The 19,845-nt window shown below is 39.0% G+C and overlaps 1 protein-coding gene across 1 annotated transcript; it reads left to right on the top strand.

Annotated features, from left to right (window-relative positions):
- The first annotated feature begins 11,699 nt into the window (after positions 1–11,699).
- LOC143022173 (putative ATP-dependent RNA helicase DHX34) lies at positions 11,700–18,321 on the top strand. The gene is made up of 3 exons (XM_076180274.1): positions 11,700–14,846; positions 16,446–16,591; positions 16,807–18,321. Exons 1-3 carry the CDS (start codon positions 11,865–11,867, stop codon positions 18,245–18,247), a joined length of 4,569 nt encoding a protein of 1,522 aa, XP_076036389.1. The 5' UTR covers positions 11,700–11,864; the 3' UTR covers positions 18,248–18,321.
- The last annotated feature ends 1,524 nt before the right edge of the window (positions 18,322–19,845 follow it).

Here is a 19,845-nt window from a genome sequence, read left to right as displayed (position 1 = left end):
AAGTAAAAACAAAAACATCGAGACAAATCTTTGAAGGGGTGGGGGGTAGCATGCCATCAACCGCACCGAAGCGGTAGACAGTGTACCACATGAAGGGGATAAATGGCCACATTTGCAAACTGGAAACAACCTTGTGAGCACATAAACAAGAATAAGTTTTGCACAGAAGAGTTATGTGAACAGGACACACATTAGCAGATGGACTATGGACTACCTAGGACAGACCACCGGCTCGCGCGGGATCGGTTTGTGTGGGAGTGGAAGAATGTCTAAGAAAATTAAAAGATAGTAGTGTATAAAAGAGGGTTATTGCCAATAAGCGCTTTTTGCTTGGACGATAGACTAAGGGGCGATTAATGGTGGTGGCTCGGGAAAAACGGGCAGGGAACTTGGACGGCGGTGCCGACGCCTGCGATTAAAATGATCAAAAATTGAGAAAATGATAGAAGGCGTAGTAATAGAGAAAGGTTGAAAAACGGAAAAATCTTTAGTGGAAGATAAACTGAAATGAGAAGATGTAGTATAAGAGAAAGTTAGAAAGGAAGTGAATTTTAGTCGAAGAATAAGTAAATAGGTACAATAAATGGAGAACAACAATGTATACAAAGTAAAAAGGTAGATTAATGAAACGAGGAGATACTCATGCCACATGCCCTTGGTGAAGTCGGGCATATAATAGACAAATATCAAGTTCGGAACCAGTAGCTTTGAAGATTAATTTATTGACTGTCAACCAAGTTATGAAAATCTGGTGACTATTGACCCTTGGAAATGTTAACATTAGGGAAGTGTTTAATAAGTGATGATTCGATTATTTTTCTTTTAAAACTACAACGGAATTTGAAAACAGTGGCAGTATTTTTCCGATCAATGCGGAAATCCGTCTTGATGGAGTGAAGAAACATTGTGGAGTTCTCTTGAGCGTGTCTGATGGTTTCTATGTTCGTTTATTCTTGTAGTTAGACCACGACCCATTTGGCCCCAGTACACCTTATCACAGTCTTGGCATTGTAATTTATATACCTCGGGGCTATTATTCATTTTAGTTCTTCGGTAGACATTAATTACTTTTCTGAAAATTCTGTTGGGGGGTAAATGAAGGTGACTTTGATGTGATTGTTAGGCAGCAGTTTGGAAGCAGCATTGATGGACTCGTTGCAAAGTAATTTCATAACTTTATTATCTTAAATAAACTTGGTGTTGGAGTCCTGAAATCGGATAACCTATTCTTAACAATCCATTAAGGTTATCCAGTTTCGTTGTGGACTAAAACCTATAACAAAGGAAAAACCAGCTTTTATGGGACCTCGAGCTCCAACGCCAAGTTTATTTGGGATAACAAAAAGGTAAAATTACCCTACAACGAGTCCATCAATTGTTTAAATCTGTTCAACAAAGATGAACCAAAAATATTCGTGGTCTCGAAAATATATGTTATTCGGCGAAGCTAAGAGCATTGAATTTGTTCTCGGTTAATAATTTTTGCTGACCGGTACCATATTTCGACCACTGCTCTTGCCTCTTTTAAACCAATTCCATAAAATCATCTGGTAGTATATAAGATAAAAACTACTTTGAAATCCATGTCTCTATAAATCTGTACATAGAAAGGAATCGTTATGATTGTGGCTGGGATTTAGATATGACAACTTGTTCAAATAATACTGGACCTAGACTTCGCTTTCTGTGTGTGTATGTGTGTGTGTGTGTGTGTGTATTCACCTCGGATCTGCTGCAGCCTCTTTTCGAGACAGCCAGACACCACCCTACGGCAGTGAGCTCAGAGCTCATTATTAGCAGATCTCTGGGTAGGTCTGAGACCACTCACACTCCACACACCGGGAATGCAAGGTCACAACTCCTAGGCTAACGTCCCGTACCTACTCGCTGCTAGGTGAACAGGGGCTACACGTGAAAGGAGACAAACCCAACTTGTCTCCGCCCGGCCGGGGAATCGAACCCCGGTTCTCCGGCTTGTGAGGCCAGTGCCTTACCAATCCGCCACCGGGCCGTGTGTGTGTGTAGTTATATGCATATGCGTGTGTGTATATATAATTATGTATATGCGTGCTTGTGTGTGTACAGATATATGTTATATGCGTGTGTGTGAGTATATAGTTATATGTATATAGGTGTGTGTATATGTATATATATTTTCATGCGTGTGTGATTGTTTGTGTGGATGTATGCAAGGTCTAAGTAAACAGGTCCAACCGCTGGAGCAGTTCTGCGCAGCTTCTGACGTCGTTTGGATGCGTCCATTTTCTCTTTGTGATACACTGAAGAAAACTGTGAAACGCCAAGGAAGACAGGAACTATAATATTTTATATATTATGTATATATATATTATATATCATATATATTATATATTCATATATATAGACAGGAACTATAATATTTTATATATATTTATATATATATTTTATATAATATTTGTCAGAATATAACTAATTGAGTGGAGCGGTGCGAGCGAAGGCGACGTCATTTTTGAACGACGGACCAACTTCAACTGACAGCTATAGGACCCGCTAACCCCACTTTGAACAGCCAGGTGACGTTCACGGGCTCGCTGCGCCAACTCCCTCGAAATTCGGTCGGAAGTGGTTAGACCTTATATTCTTAGATCTTGGATGTATGTGTACGTGCATCCACGTAATGTATGTATCCGTATATGTGCATATATATGTATATATGTGTATGTATATGTGTATATGTATATATATATATATATATATATATGTATATGTATATACTGTATATGTATATATAGGTATGTGTGTGAATATTTATATATATATATATATATATATGTACATGTGTATAAGTGTGTATATGTATGTATATATATACATATGTATGTGTATATGTATATGTATGTATGTATATATTTATATATGTTTATATATGTATATATATATATGTATATATATATATATATATATATATATATATATATATATGTGTGTGTGTGTGTGTGTGTGTGTGTGTGTGTGTGTGTGTGTGTGTGTGTGTGTGTGTGTGTGTGTGTGTGTGTGTGTGTGTGTGTGAGTGAATATGCTTGCGTATGCGTGTGTGTGTGTGTGTGTGTGTGTGTGTGTGTGTGTGTGTGTGTGTGTGTGTGTGTGTGTGTGTGTGTGTGTGTGTGTGTGTGTGTGTGTGTGTGTGTGTGTGTGTGTGTGTGTGTGTGTGTGCCTGTGTGTATGAAAGTGTGTGTGCGTGTGTGTGTCTGTGCGTGTCAGTTATGAACTACCGAGTTTTATGCTTCCCTTCTCCAAGAAATTTCGCCTTTTGTGTACCACTCGCCCGACCACCGGCTGTCCATCAGCATCGGCAGCAAAACCGAGATGCGACAAGCGGAGTCACACCTGCTGAGCCTCGACACCATGGAAGGCCTGATTTGTCCCGAGAATGATCATCGACGGCGCCCGCAGCAGCTGGAGGACAGCCTGGAAGAGGACTGAACCCCAGGCTTGGCGGAGACTCCAGCCCAAGAGCTCCTGCCACGAAGGACTCGACGTAAGGACAGTCGAGAGGCCGGGGTTTCCGTTATGGAGACGCCTTCCCCCCCGGCCAATTCAAACGAGAAACGCAAGCCCAACGCCCACTACATGGAGAAGGATTACAAGAACTCTAGAGCCCATGGAAGAGGAGCTCCATAAAGCCCCAGAGCCAAGGAAGGACCAGGCTCCATATGCAACGCTCCTCGCAGAAAACTGCAGATTCTGCCAAAGAGGAGACGAGTCTTGTTGGGCCCACGGCACCGAAGAAGAGGACGATGACGACGTCTCTTCTTCGGTGACCGAAGAAACTGCTCCTTCCTTCTGCCTCCAGGAAGATACGGGCTCCTGGAGGTGTTCCTCGAGGGCGACTGAGGACTCTAGAGGGCGACTCGAGTCCTGGAGGCCGAGCCCAGTCGCTCCTCAGTGGAGGACACCTCCATCATGGTATCGCACAAGAAGCGATGTCATCTCCTGGAGGCTGTGAATCAAGCCCAAAAAAAAGGATTCCATTAAGCCCATAATGGACAAAAGAACAATGAATGAATAAATGAAAAAATAAAAAAAGAAGAAGAAATTGATAGAAAAGAAAGAAAAAAAGATGCCCAAGTGAATAGAAAAGATATAAAGAAAAAAGCCCATAGGAAATCAAAATATGAAAAATTAAGAAGAGAAAATAATAGAATAACAATAGCCCTTAGAGAATTAACTTTCCAATCCAGGAAACATGAAAAGAGAAAGTTTTAGCCCGGAATAGTACCTTTAGTCCAAAATCGACTAATTGCATAGCCCAGAGAGCATTTAATTCTTTTAGCCCAAAGTAGGACTCAGATCCTTCTTGGAACCAGGAGGTTCCCCTCAGCTGAATAAAATTGCTTGGTGACGACAATCACAGAGGATTAACTCACTCATCATCCCACTCCCATGAAGTGGGAAGTGAGAAACCTTTATTTAGGTGAGGCCTGTCAGTTGTTGTTGTTGCTGTTGTTGTTATTGTTGTTGTTGTTGTTTTTGTTGTTGTTGTTGTTGTTGTTCTTCTTCTTCTTCTTCTTCTTCTTTTTCTTCTTCTTCTTCTTCTTATGGGGCTGTTTTGCTTCAAGCGACTGCCGCTAGAGTCGCTAAATAAAAATCACCATACAAGCTCCCTATCACCACTAAAAACCTCTCCATCACTACAAGTGTGGCTTCAGTACTCTCAGTTTGGCACGTCGCCTAAAAATTTCGTAAACATAAACTTATTATTTACATTATTATTTTATTCGTTTGTTTATTTATTTGTTTGTTTATCATTATAATTTTTTTCGCATCCGATCTTGATATGGACCAAAAGGTCTCCTGTCGGCATGCTCCGCCTTAGTAACCCTTTGTAAGTTACTAAAATTGTCTGTAGAATATTATAACTTCCGACAAAATTCCTATCCCCGGATTTAAAAAGGAAATAGGCAAGAATTGGTTTACTAATAGGGTGGTCAACGAATGGAATAGACTTAGTAACCATGTAGTGAGCGCTGAAACTATCAGTTTTAAGAAACAGTTAGACAACTTTATAGATGGGAATGACAGGTGATGGATATGGAGCTGCCTTGTGTAGGCCTTATGGTCTCTTGCAGTCTCCTTCATTCTTTTGTTCTTAATACGTAATGCTGACGGTGTAAGTTTAATATGGGAGACCGCCCCACCGGGTTAATTCTGGGGTACTCCTGTGAATTACAACGTCCACATGTATTATAACTTACCGTGGCCTTGGGGCCACTTGGTGATTTTCTTCGTTTTTGTTTTGGTGGTGGTGATGTGTGCGTCGACTTCGGGCGTGGCATGGGGGATGGAATGGGTACGAGGGGAAGGATGAAGGTGTGTCACTTGGATTTGATTTGATTTGATAAATTTATTACGCCTAATGGCGGCAAGCAATTTACAAACTGAAGTAGTTACAGAGAGATGAATGTCGCGCAGGACATAGTGGAATCTAAATAAATCAATAATCACCAAGATATGGAAATCTCATGAATGAATCCAAATTATTCTGTAAGAGATATTTGTAGATAAACATACATAGTACACATGTCATACAGTGTCACTTGGACAAAATGTAGTTACACATTTGTAAATTATAATCACGAAGAACCCACAGTCGGAATAAAAGGAGACTTAGAAGAAAGTATAACTTCTATATTTCTATATTTCGGCTAATAGCCCTCTTCCTGAAGAGGGCTATAGTTATTACGCGAAATATAGAATCTATATTTTCTTCTAAGTTTCCTTTTATTCCGACTGTGGGTTCTTCGTGATTATGATGAAGATATGTATTGAAGGGAGACTGGTTTTCTCATAGAACCCGTCCCCTCTCTGGTTTGGAACACACTCCGTCGCAATTGCACTTCACACTATCGGGTTTATGTGAGGTCTGTGATTGGAACAAATTTCATATCACTCCCCAATCACGAATCACTAACATTTCTGGTCAGTTTCAAATCATGTCTCGGACTGCGTAAAAAAGGAGTCCAACATTGCACCGAACGCCTAGTGACCTTTGACCTCTCGTTCCCAAAGGTCTATGGGAGGTACAACTTCACCTTAATTAAAGAGAAAATGTTGCACGATACATATAATAGATAATCCCCATACATGGGAATTAGAGATGAGTAATACACCAGAACTAATACTCAAATCGGAGAAGTCACCACGTGATAAATAAAAATATCAATAATAAAAATTATATATCAGTAACTCGACATTCCTGGAGAGGGTAGTCAACCATACTGGGCCTATGGTGTCGGGTCTCTTACATAATGCTTTATATGTTTTCATATATATAAACAAAAATGATAGACCACTCCATCTAAATGAAAAAAGTAACGTTGTATAAATTTATATACATGCTTTTATATAATAAGCATTCTAGAATACAGATTTCATACGGGTTGACATGCTTAATTGCTGTATTTCAATTTTAATCCTAATTCTACAGCTATCAATTCACTAAATTCACGGAGGTCGTAACCACAGATGTCTATATCAATCTATAATCACAGCTTATTTACTCTAAAAAATGCCTCTGTCGGGATTTATTCCCGAAAAGTTGTGAGTGAGGTTTTGAAGTTTCGAAACAAAGGTTTGTAAAGAGTTCGAACGGTTGGCTTTTATTCATGGTTTGTAGTGTAAACAACTCCGTGAAATAAGTAAGTTAACCAACGCATGAAGTTTGTGAGAAAACAGGAACAATTAATATATATCTAGTTACATAATTACAGTTTTTCATAATAGAGAAAGACCTAAAGGACTTCCTTGAATGTCTGTAAGGCTCTTAGATAAATGTTTTAATGTACTATTCTTACTGTTGAAGTTTTGTTGCTTCACTCTTTCAAGGATAAATGTAATCTCAAACGGGCCTGTTTGTTACGTCTTTGTCACAATTTCACTATCTTGTTTCATATTTTGTTTACCATTCACTGATTCCAGTTCTAGATCATAGAAATATGTGAATATATCAAACTGGTTCTCCCTCATTCCTTGACCATGATATTTATCATATTATATGATATTTGACATTACCTCTGGTTTGTTTTGTTTCATACGTAAACTTAATTGAGATGGTTCTCACAGTTACAGTTGAAATTCTAGATAAGGCCTATACCTGTGACTAGTTCTAGAACATGGTTGTCATTATGATATTGGTTGTGCATGGTCATGGTGTTTATATGTGCCTTATTTAGTTATTATCTTATAATAATTCCATTTCTGTCTCTTACCCTTTTAATATGATCAATCAAGGGCACGCCAGTCAGAACGTCCCACTGTCAAAACGTCCCACTTGGCCTTCGGTCAAAACATCCCACTTGGGTATACCAAAACGCCCCACTACCACTGGATCAAACTACGAATAACGTCCCACATAAAAATGTGTTATTGGTGTAATAGATTGCATATAGTTGAATTGCTTCAACTATTTTCTTTAAAATGTGTAATTTTCATGTACTTTGCGGTCACTACTTAGCGACAACTAGCAAGAACCAGCAACAACTAACAGGAACTAGCGTCAACTGCATTAATTAAACCGACAACTAATATTTTTGGGCATAAAATGTATCTTGCAATGTATTCAGATGTATTCGAACCTAATTTGATGCGATATACAGGACCTAAATTTAATTTATTTACTAGTCGCCGACCAAACCTACCAAAGCCGACCCCAAAACCAAACAAGACGGTTTTTGCTCAAATGCACAATTTTATATAAAAATTAGCATATGGTTGCATTATTTGACCCATTTCCTTTGGAATGTGTGATTTCCATGTAATTTGGTTAAAGAAAAACTATGTTTTTAATTTAATATACAACACATTTTAAATACAACAGGTCAAATAATGCAACAACATGCTAATTTGTTACGGTATTCGTAGCTGTGGTTGGTGATATTGCAGAAAATAAAATAATTTATAATGTATTCGAACCTAGCCACAGATACCACATTCACAATTCTGTATGGCAAGTCTTTCCTCTTGTTTACAATCCTATTTGAGAAGGCATACTTCCTGGTGTCAGTTTGACCTTTTCTTGTAGATTTTCAGATTTCCTCTGGTAACATCCTCTTCCCTCATTTAAAATATTTCCTCTGTACAGTCTTTATAAAAAATTTTGGTATTGGCTTGGTACACAAACTCCTTAAATTGCTCCTCAAATAAAAGGTCATTTAAATGTGGTATCGTGATTCTAAAAACTTTTGCTCATAACTCTAGGGCTGAGATACTTGTAATCATATGATAGTATAGTGATTCATATTTTGATCAGTGTGCATCCAGTCTCTCCACATTACATTATTTTTGGTGCTCGAACAATTTCCTGGTAAGCACCGTCATATGTCCATAACTCAATATGATATGGTTTAACGTCACAAACTCCCCCCTATCAACAGGCTAGAATATGTGGTGGAATATTTTCTTGCATTTAGAACTTTCTTAGTATGTATGCCTGGATTTTCATTTTTCTTTTCATTTTTGCTTTTAAGAAATTATCTTTTCTATAAATATTATTTTCAACACAAAATAGCTGCAGATAAATGATTATAGACCAACTGTTTACAGCAAAGTACAAACAAATCAAATAATTGGGAAAACATCTTATCCAAATTTGACATAACCTACTCTAATTTAGATTAACCTGACTCTAACCTAAACAGTTTTTGTATTGTAAAAACAGTTGCTTTATAAGGCTATATGTATGTATGTATGTGTGTCTGTGTGTATATATATATGTATGTGTGTCTGTGTGTATATACATATGTGTGTGTGTGTAAGTATATCTGAACCACAATTTATTTGTCTTTTCATAGGATTATTAAACACTTCAGTACAATAATGTCTATGTAGGCATCATAAGGCACAAGTGGGTACACAAGGATGCTGCCATCGGTATCTTAATTATGTATATTTTGTTGTAGTTGTACATGAGTTATCCCTGGATTCTGTGAACTGGTTTGATCACATTTTCTGTGTTTATTATTACTCAGAGTAAAAGAGAACAAGTAATACAGCAGTGACTTTATATTCTATAATGCAAGTAGTTAGAATCAATGCAGCAAGACTCTTTTTTCCCAAGTAATTGATGAAAATCCAATCTGCTATCTAATTCAGACACAACCTAATCTAACTTAACATTACCCTTAACCTGGCCAATTCCCCCCACTCAATAGTTCAGTTCTGTTCAGTTCAAGAGTTTATTCAACAAAAGAAAACAAAAAATTACACATACATATATACAAAATTTTACAAAATAACTTGTTGAAAAGGGAGAGCGTGAAACGAAGCTTATGGGGAAATGCTCTCCCTTTAGGAAAAGAATTATTTTTATTTTATTTATTTTATTTATTTATTTATTTTATTATTATTATTATTTTTTCAATTTAGTATAATATATTTTTTTTCTACAATGAGGGGAAATAACTTTTGAAGACGTGTGATGTAAAAGAATGATGATCACTTTAACTTTTGTTCCTCATGTCACTCTCCTCTTTACCATCTCTATGACTCCAACTGTTTAGCCTGATCCTCTCTCCAAGGAGAGAAGCACTAGTTATCAGTGATAATGTACAATACTATCATATCCCCGAAACCCCCCCTTTCCACCCATCCAGCCATACTGGATCCTGGAACCCTGTAACAGTTATTACTTGAATCCACTAAATGTGTGAAGTACTATTACCCCTGTGTAGTTTTATGCATGCTTGTATCCATGTCTATGTTCCTGCCTATGCAATTTGTTCATGCTCTAGTATAGGGAAGGGTTTAGAAAAATAAGGTTAATACAGATGTACTGAAGATTATTAAGGACTAAGAAACTATGCAGCATGACCAACAAATAACATGAGAAACAACTCTTTATTAATCTTTATCTGTTTTGTGAATGGGACCAATGGGAGGTATCTGTATATGGTGGTCCTGCAGATTGGATAGTGAAGCTCTCCATTTTCAAAGCCTGTAAGCCCCTTCACCTCGTTTTTGAGACTGGGCCCAAGATCTTTCTCTGTCAACTTCAACTATATTCCTTACATTTTTTCACACTTGGAAAGCTGACAACCAGCAACTGCAATGTTTGACCAGTTACATAGAAACGGACCCACATTGAGATAGCACAGGCAACAGACCAAAGTTTCTTCCTGGAGAGATCTGTGGGAGTTTCCGATAATTATTTCCAGCCACTGTGGGGCTGCAGGTTTTCCTCTTTGTGAGACTTGGGGTAATGATTGATTTATATATATTTTTATATATATATAAATATATATATATATATAATATTTTTTTTTTTTTTTTTTTTTTTTTTTTTTTTTTTTGTGCATCATACCTAATTTATTTGCCATCAGTAAATATCAACATAATTTACCCACAGATAAATAAGAGAAAGGAGGATTGTGCTTGCCAACATATCAGGCTCCTGCCAAGTGAGCCAACCATTGATTTATTGTGATGAAAACCAGCATTCAAGAAATTGGCATCGTGACATGTGTTGTTGAAAGTGGACTTCATCTGGCTTGATATCCCAGGGCATTTTCAGATTTCCTGAAATTGTAAGTAGTTGTCTTCTTCTTTTTCTTCTCCTTCTCCATCATCTTTTATTTATTTATCTTTTTTTTTTCTTCTTCTTAGCCAACAACCTACTCGCTTGATCTTTTGTGACACTGTTATACACATGGACAAAATACATCTTTGAAATAGTGTATTCTTTGTACAGTACATAACAATGGCCATGATATTCTTATAACAGGGTAGAAGTTTTTGGTATACAGATAGAATAAGAGGTGTGGTCAATTCAAATCACACCTTAAGTCTACATGGAAGAAAAAAATAAAGAAGGATCTCATCTGCAGTGGCTGGAAAACCAAAATATTTGAAAGGCTGATTGATTTTATTTGAACTCTAACAGATGTAGCAGCTAGACATGGGTGTGATAAACATCAGATGTTTGTGCTATTTTCAAATAAAACAATAGAAGGAATGTGTAAAATTTGTTCCCCTTGATCAGTGATTTTTAACCTTTTTCCCCATCGTACACCTTTGAAGTTGTGAAGACATTCTTGGACCCTAGATGTGAAGGTGCCTTACCATGGGAATAAAAAATTTAGATACTTTATTACTTATATATAATGGCTTCAAAAACATTGTAACAATTATATGAAATCAAGTGTCCAAAAGGCTTTATTAACAATTAGTGTATCTATTCTAAAATATTATATAACTAAACACACTGTAGTCCTCTCATTTCTGTTTTCACCATTGTGTGGCTTTTATACTGATACAAGGATTTTCATACATACATATACCAAAGGCTTTTTTCCCCTTTATAAGAGAGATACCCAAAAAACAAAGGCATAACACCCACTCCCACCCATTCCATCCCTGTGACTTTTGTTAATGTTTTAATCACATATAAATTTTCTTTCAGGAAATGAAAGTCAAGATCAAGTCCTGGACAGGGGTTGCAACCTGGAGGTGGGTGGCTAATGACGACAGTTGCGGCATTTGCCGCATGCCCTTTGACGGCTGCTGTTCAGACTGCCGGCTTCCAGGAGACGACTGTCCATTAGTATGGGGTCAGTGCTCCCATTGCTTTCATATTCATTGCATCATGAAGTGGCTTCAGTCGCAGCAACTCCATCAGCAGTGCCCTATGTGTCGTCGAGAATGGAAGTTCAAAGAATAATTGTACAAACCACGAGATGATTCATCTTTGATAAAACTTGGAGACCAATTGTTAAAGTGATAAGTTGCATGTGTGTGTAAGATGAGTTAATGAACTCGGACATTGGTGATATCTGTCCTTTACTTATGAACGTAGTGGGAAATAGTAACCGTTTTTGTAACCGAAATCCAGAATGCAGTCTGTAAGAAAGTCCAAGGATGTGAATAGGTGTGAATCTGATTCAGACTTATCACAGTCAAGTCATGAATATTCATCGTCCAGCTCATCCCAGTCACCTGAGAGAAAAGGAAAGTACTGTGGTAAGGTCAGTAAGACAACACATAGTAAGAGAAGTAAAACGGAAAAGAAGAAGGATAGAAGGAGCAGATCTAGAGAGGAGAATGGAAAAAGGAGTAAATCAAAGGACAGAAAGAGCAGATCAAGAGAGAAAGAGAGAAATAAAAGGGCCAGGTCACAGGAAAAAACGCGGAACAGGAGTAGGTCAAAGGAGAGAGAGAGAAGCAGGAAGTCAAGAGAGAGAGATAGAAATGTAAAGAGCAGGTCCAGAGAAAGAAATAAGAGCAGGAGAAGTATGTCCGAGGAAAGAGAGAGAAACAGAAAGAGTAGATCAAGGGAAAGAGATAGGAACAGAAGAAGTAGATCAAGTAATAGAATTAGGAAAAGCAAAAACAAGAGAAGAAGTAGATCAAGGGAGAGAGGTAGAGACAAAAGAAGCAAGTCAAGGGAGAGAGGTAGAGACAAAAAAAGCAAGTCAAGGGAGAGAGGTAGAGACAAAAGAAGCAAGTCAAGGGAGAGAGGTAGAGACAAAAGAAGCAAGTCAAGGGAGAGAGGTAGAGACAAAAGAAGCAAGTCAAGGGAGAGAGGTAGAGACAAAAGAAACAGGTCGTTGAAGGAAGGAAAGAGGTATAAGAGGAGGAGGTCTTCGGAGAGTGACAGTAGTGAAAGGAGCATATCAAGAGGAACCAAAAGAAATAGGAGACACAGTAGTAGTTCAGAGGACTCAGATTACAAGCATAGTAGAAGCAGGTACAAGTCAAAGGAGACTGACAGAGAAAGAACAAGAAGCCAAAGGATTGAGCTAAGGGAAACAAACCCTTGTAAGAGAAGTAATTCTACCAGTTCTGTAGAAAACGGGAAAGTTTATGGAAACGTAGAAACAAGTAACGTCTTAAGAAAGACTAACTTAGAAGAGGTGAAAGAAAATATTGTAGAGAAAAGTAGATGGGACACTGATAGTGACAATGCTGATGATGGTAAAACTGAATCCACTCTGAGACCTATGAAGAAGAGAAAGCGGACAATAAGTGAATTGGTTAAAGAAGAATGCCGTATGTCAGATGACGCTGAGGCCAACAACAGTTCATCAAGTGAATCGGAAGATGAGGAGAAAGAGCTACTCTTTGATTGGGAAAACCACAGATATGAACTCAATTGCCTTTTCTTCAGTGATAGCGATATCATAAAGAGGGGGAGTGAAGATTATCGTGATTTTTGGCTCTTTCTCAAGAAGTATCAGAACATTAAAAAACAGAAGAAGATCAGAGGTATGTGTGGAGGAAGTACAAGCAAACCTGTGTTAAAGGATGCATACAGTCAGGTATTTCATCTACCTACAGTTTACGAAAAGAAACACAGTATTAATTTCATGGTGGTCACAAAAGGAATCAGTGAGCTCCGTCAAAGATTGCCACCTCAAGATTTGGATGAAAGGAAGAACAGGCTATCCAAAAAACGGCTTAAAGAAGTTCAATTTATAATTCAGCTATACTCAGATTTTACCCAGAAACAGAAGTTTGAAAAACTTAAAAAGCTTAGAGATGGCCAGAGTAATTTGCCAATTGCCGAATACAGGGAAGACATTGTGAAAAAAGTGCAGGAAAACAGTGTTGTGATTATTGCAGGTGACACAGGATGTGGGAAGTCAACACAGGTCCCACAATACTTGCTGGCTGCTGGATTCTCAGGCATTGCATGCACGCAACCAAGGCGGATTGCTTGCATCTCTCTCTGTAAGCGTGTGGCCTATGAAACACTGAACGAGTATGGTTCTGAGGTTGGATACCAGATTAGGTTTGAAAAAAGTAAAACGGACCGCACCAAAATTGTCTTCTTGACTGAAGGTTTGCTACTAAGGCAAGTGACAAAGGATGCAACACTTTCAATGTATGATGTCATCATTTTAGATGAAATTCACGAAAGGCATCTTCAGACAGACTTCCTCCTCGGTGTGGTGAAGTGCCTCCTTTTACAGAGATCCACCATTAAGGTCATACTTATGTCAGCCACTATTAACATTGATCTGTTCAATAACTACTTTATGGGAGATGCCCCAGTGATCAAAGTACCAGGACGTTTGTTCCCGATACAGTTACAGTATTTTCCAATTCCAATAGAAGAACAGGCAAGTAAAACTGAGAAGATAGACCCAGCACCATATGTGAGAATTCTGAATTTGATAGACAATAAATACCCAGAAAAGGAGAGGGGTGATGTTTTGGTATTTCTAAGTGGAATGAGCGAGATCACAACAGTTATAGATGCACTTAAACTTTATTCTCAGCAGAACAGGCGATGGATCATTTTACCTCTACATAGTACTTTAGCCGTCACCGAACAGGAAAAGGTGTTTGATATTCCTCCAGAGGGTGTGAGGAAGTGCATTGTGTCCACAAATATTGCCGAAACTTCAGTAACCATTGATGGTATCAGATTTGTCGTGGACTCGGGTAAGGTGAAAGAGATGAGCTATGATTCTCAATCAAAGATGCGAAAGTTGAAAGAGTTCTGGATCAGTCAAGCTTCTGCTGAACAGAGGAAAGGTCGTGCAGGTAGGACAGGGCCTGGCGTGTGCTTCCGGCTGTATGCAGACAAGAAATTTGATGAGCTGACCCCGTACAGCACTCCTGAAATACAACGAGTTCCTCTGGATTCCCTCATCCTCCAGATGATCTCCATGGGTCTTCCTAACATTCGTCTTTTTCCGTTCATTGAGCCACCAGCTGCAGAAAGCTTGGAAGTGTCGCTTCATGCCCTCAAGACACAAGCCGCCCTTACAGACGAAGAAAAGCTAACCAGTGTAGGACAACTGCTGTCTCAGCTCCCCGTGGATGTTGCTCTTGGCAAGATGCTCATAATGGGATCCCTCTTTCATCAGGTAAGACCGTTAACCTGTTGTTCAAGTGACAGACTTCATAGGTATTCTTTAGACTAAATGTAAATAATTCTTTCCTGATTATAAGAAGAGACCATGTAAACTTAATATATACATGCATATACCAAGGGCTTTTTCCCCCATACCCGGGAGGAAGCAAAAGTCAAAAGGTATACAGACGCTCCTCTACTTACGTTCATTCGTTTTACGTTTTTTCAATTTTACGTTTGAACTGATTGTGAAAAAAAATGTTTGTGAGTGAATATTTTAGTTTAGCGCGCTCTCCGTAGTACAAGACGTTCAAACGATACTTATGTATGACGCTGCGTCCATTGTTTACATGGCACAAACGACAGACTGAATGTGCCGTGCCTCCTCCTCCCCCTACTCCTTCTCCTCCACCATCTCACTTTATGTTGCTTGAATTTAATTTATTTGAAATTAATGTTATTATTTTACAATGTTATGTTTATAATTAATGATTTAGGGGTGTTTTATAAGATACGGTAATAGAATTTATGGATGTATAGTACCGTATGAATGGTCATACATTACTGGAAAGTACAGTGACAACTTATGTTCATTTTCATGTTACATTCGGCCATTCAGAACGTAACTAAAACGTAAGTTGAGGAGCGTCTGTATATCCACTCCCACCTGTGTCATCCCCACCCCATCCACCACCCCTCCCTTTCATCTTGGCTCCTCATAGATGATAGGTTATCCCTGCTTCTCGCCCACTGCCCTGGGTCAGAAGTAATGCAGCAAGACCCAGTACATCCACAGCAAGGCCTCTTCATTTAATCAGCAACCCTCCCGCCCTCTCTATCCCTTCATGCAGAAAAATTGGAGAGTGGGAGAAATCCCTTCAGGCTGCATCAAAATATCTGAATAGACTTAATCATACATACATAGATACATATACCAAGGGCTTTTTCCCCTTACAAGGGAGGTAGCTAAAGTCAAAAAGCATAATTCCACTTCCACCCATTTCATCCCCTCCTACACCACTATCATTCATCACCCCTCCCTCCCACCCTCTCATCTTGGCTCCTCCTGGATGATGGGTCGTCCCTGCATCTTGCTCATTGCCCTGGGTCAGAAGTAGTGCAGCAAAACACAGCCAAAATAAATGTAATAGTAAAAAATAATAATAATAGTAATAATAATCTTGATTACTCTGGTCCCATTAAATTTTAAACATTCCTTATAATTTTGTTTTTGCAAGATTAACCTATACCTGAGTAAGGGATTGCCATGAAGATGACTATTAGTTGGTGTCTGATGGTTGTGGAGGAAGAGAAGAGAGTATTTGTGTATTATATACTGTAGGTATTTGGGTGGTGTTTTGATGTTTCTTGGCATGTGTGGGTGTTCTTGGCAGAACACCCACACATGCAGAGGCTGCAGCAAGTGTTTTTGTGCCTTTCATGTCAAGATGACCCTTGACTTTGAGGACCTTTATTCATTGTGTAGATGGTCTATAGGTGTTGTATTTGTACAGCCTGTAATTATCTTTAGAAGGAGGGATGGTTGAATGGACTGATCATATGAAATTGTTAATAAAACAGTAAACTAATAAGGGATCAATCCGTATTGCAGGTTGATCCTGTCTTGTCCCTGGCAGCATCCATGAGTGTGCAGAGCCCTTTCACTAACCGGGCTTACCGAGATCCTGATTGTTCCTCTTCTATGAAGAACCTTGAGTCGGACCATGGGGACGCATTCACTCTGCTGAAAGCTTACAGGTTTGCTATACAAGATGCAGTATCAAAAAGATGCCAGAAAGATAAATAGATAAATAAAAAATTGGGTAAATTTTATACCCTCTTCAATATTATATGGTCTTGTGAATTACAAAGGTTCTAGACTAGGAGGTCATTAGAGGCAGTTTACCTGGAGGAGAGGGAAGCATGTGACTATTTTGTCATGTTTGTCCTATCATGTGATTTATCTTTTACAGGGAATGGCTGAGTATAAAGGCAGAAGGAAGAGAAAACTCCAGGAAGTGGTGTCGAAGACGAGGTTTGGAAGAACAGCGTTTCTATGAAATAACCAAGTTGCGTCACCAGTTCACACAACTGCTTGCCGATTCTGGTTTGACAGAAATGACAGCTAGACAGACTGGAATAGGGAGGACCAGCTCAGAAAGAGCACAGCGGTATGGACAATTGAAGCAACTTCGGGAAATGAAGAAGGAGCTATACCAGAAGGGTCCAAGGAAAGCAAAAGTACTCAAAATGTATGACAATGAAGGAATCATGAGTGATGAGGAGGATGACAGGACAGACATAAAAGATGTTGATTTCAGGATAAAGAATGATTACAAGACTTTAGAAAGTCTCTGTGAATGTTCAACAGTAAGAACTTACAAAGATGTGGTCCTTTTAAAGATAATTCTGTGCTGTGGACTATATCCACAAGTTGCAATAGCAGATGACCATAACAATTATAAACCAGGTTCAGAGCAGCTCTTCCATACATATGCAAAGCCCTTTACAATTCTTCATCCTAATAGTGTCTTTTCTAGTCAGCCTGAAGTTCTTGAGGTTGCTGAATCAGATATTGTTGATGCACCAGGATTTAATCGGCGCAATCCAGTTAGCACTAAACACCAGCTTTTGACTTATGTGTCTCTGCTTGAGACACACAAACCTTACCTTGTTGGCTGTTTACGAGTGCCAGCAGCACAAACAATCCTACTCTTTGCCAAGTGTGTTGACACTAATGCTGATATATCAGTGGTCGCTTGTGATGATTTTTTGGAGTTGCGGTTTCCTGATAATGTAGCAGCTCAGAACCTGGTTTTTCAGTCCATCTTGTTAAGAAACAAGTGGAAGAAATTATTAGAGCTCAGAATCCAGGCTTCAAAACCTTCTATAACCAATCATGATGAACTTGTTGCAAGTGCAAATGGCATGGAGAAGGACCTAACAGCTGGTCTCATAGATTTTTATCTTTCAGAAGTTTTGTATTCAGTTAGACGTCTCCTTCCTGCAGATCTGAAACTCTTGCATAAAGGACCTGGCCCACAAGATGCCATTCTTTGTTCAAATCCATTCCAACCTGGAGAACCTTGCCAACCTAATAACATCAAGGGAGGAGTTGTTTTAACCGACTTTCTGTCATACAATTGCTTGTTAGATACGGAATGTATGTTGACAACTATAACATCTTTTGACAGTGTGTGCCCTTACTGTGATCAGGAACTTCATCTTAGTACACTTGAGAGACTGTCCCATATGGCTCAGTGTTTAGAAGGCCAAATAAATGTTGTAGATGAGGAGGAGGATCATAGTAATGATCCTACAAAGAAGGAATATTATTGTCCACACTGTGAAAAAACACTTTGGATTTCTATTAGAGAAATTTTCAGACATAAGCAGTCACATGTAAAAAGTTAATTTTTTTTTATATAATTTTCTTTTTGTTTTTCTTTTTCTTTTTTTGGGGAATAATAAAATGTGCATTATTTCATCATACTTTATATCTTTTATCCCAAATAAGTATTCATGGTAGTTGTCTTCAAGAATGCATATTAATGGTGCAGTCAATTGAGAATGTAAGTTTCTTTCTCTCCTCTCCATTTCTCCCTGTGTGTGCAGGAGGAGGGACAAGGAGACACTTGGATCAAACGTTCCTTTCATCATTAGAATAGGATATCATTTTATGCCTCTGAATTATGTTGGGATCAGTGGTGGGCCTGCAAAATGGACATCAGAGAGAATTATCTCCCTCTCATTTTCAAACCCTGTGAACATCCTGACCTCCATCTTGAAGGGTTGACATTCAACCTCTGCCCTGGTCCCAAGACATACCAACTTAAATTGTATATTTGTTATCTTTTCACAAAAGGAGAACGGGCAACTGCTTCCTGTCTACTATATGCTGGTGGTAGAGGAACTACACTACACTATGAGTATTATAACAGACAATAGACCAGTTTTATCCAACAGAGATCTATAGGAGGACCATTGCCACCCAACAGGGCCCTGACATGGATAAGTGCCCCCCACACACACACACATACCACCACTACTGTGGCGACGCGCCACCAGTCTAGACCAGACAGACCACAACAAATCAAATCAAAATATGGCGATAGTGAAGTGAGAAGGTGTGGGAGCAAGAAGTGGGGGGATGGTGATAGGTAAAGGTAAAGTTTAGAAAGTGAAGGAAGTGTGAGTGTGATAGTGTGGGACGGACCCACTTGCATGGTAGTTGTGTATCTTTGTGTTGGTCATCCTATCTATGCTCTTAATTAATGGTTCCCTAACTAGCTAATCATATTTATAAGGTATGAAGGAAGGCTTATGGGAGGGTCTTGACTGAGAGGATTAGGAGAGGAACAGAGGGAGTAATTGGTGAGGAACTGGTTTTAGGACAGGTAGGGGATGTGTAGATCAAATTTTCATGGTAAGACAGATATGTGAGAAAGCTATAAGAAAAGGTAAGGATGTTTTTTGGGCTTTTATGGATCTGGAAAAGGCTTACGACAGGGTAGACAGGAAGGTACTGCAGATATATGTGATAGGAGGAAAGCTGTTAAGAGCAGTCAGAGTTTTTATGAGAGTAGTAGAGCTTGCATTAGGATTAGAAATGGAGAGAGTGAATGGTTTGAGGTAAAAGTGGGACTTCGTCAGGGGTGTGTTATGTCACCCTGGCTGTTCAATCTTTACATGGATGGGGTGGGGCGAGAGGTGAATGCAAGGGTAGTGGGTTAGGGGTTGGAGATGATTAAAGAAGATGGAGAAAAGTGGGAGGTGAGCCAGCTGTTGTTTGCTGATGACACTGCACTTGTAGCAGGATCAGAGGGATTGAGGAAGTTAGTGACAGAGTTTGAGAAGGTGTGTGAAAGAAGGAAGCTGAAGATTGAGAAGGTGTGTGAAAGAAGGAAGCTGAAGATAAATGTGGGCAGAGGTGAGGTGATAGGATGTACAAGGGTAGAGAGTGACAGTAGGCTGGAAGTGAGCATTAAGGGTGAGAAAATGGAGGAAGTGGA

This window comes from Oratosquilla oratoria, chromosome 44, assembly GCF_046742065.1.
Source record: "Oratosquilla oratoria isolate Oo_2021 chromosome 44, ASM4674206v1, whole genome shotgun sequence".
In the NCBI taxonomy this organism is placed as follows: Eukaryota; Metazoa; Arthropoda; class Malacostraca; order Stomatopoda; family Squillidae; genus Oratosquilla; species Oratosquilla oratoria.
The sequence above is the reverse complement of the archived record's forward strand: the minus strand, read 5'-3'. Positions and strand labels throughout refer to the sequence as shown.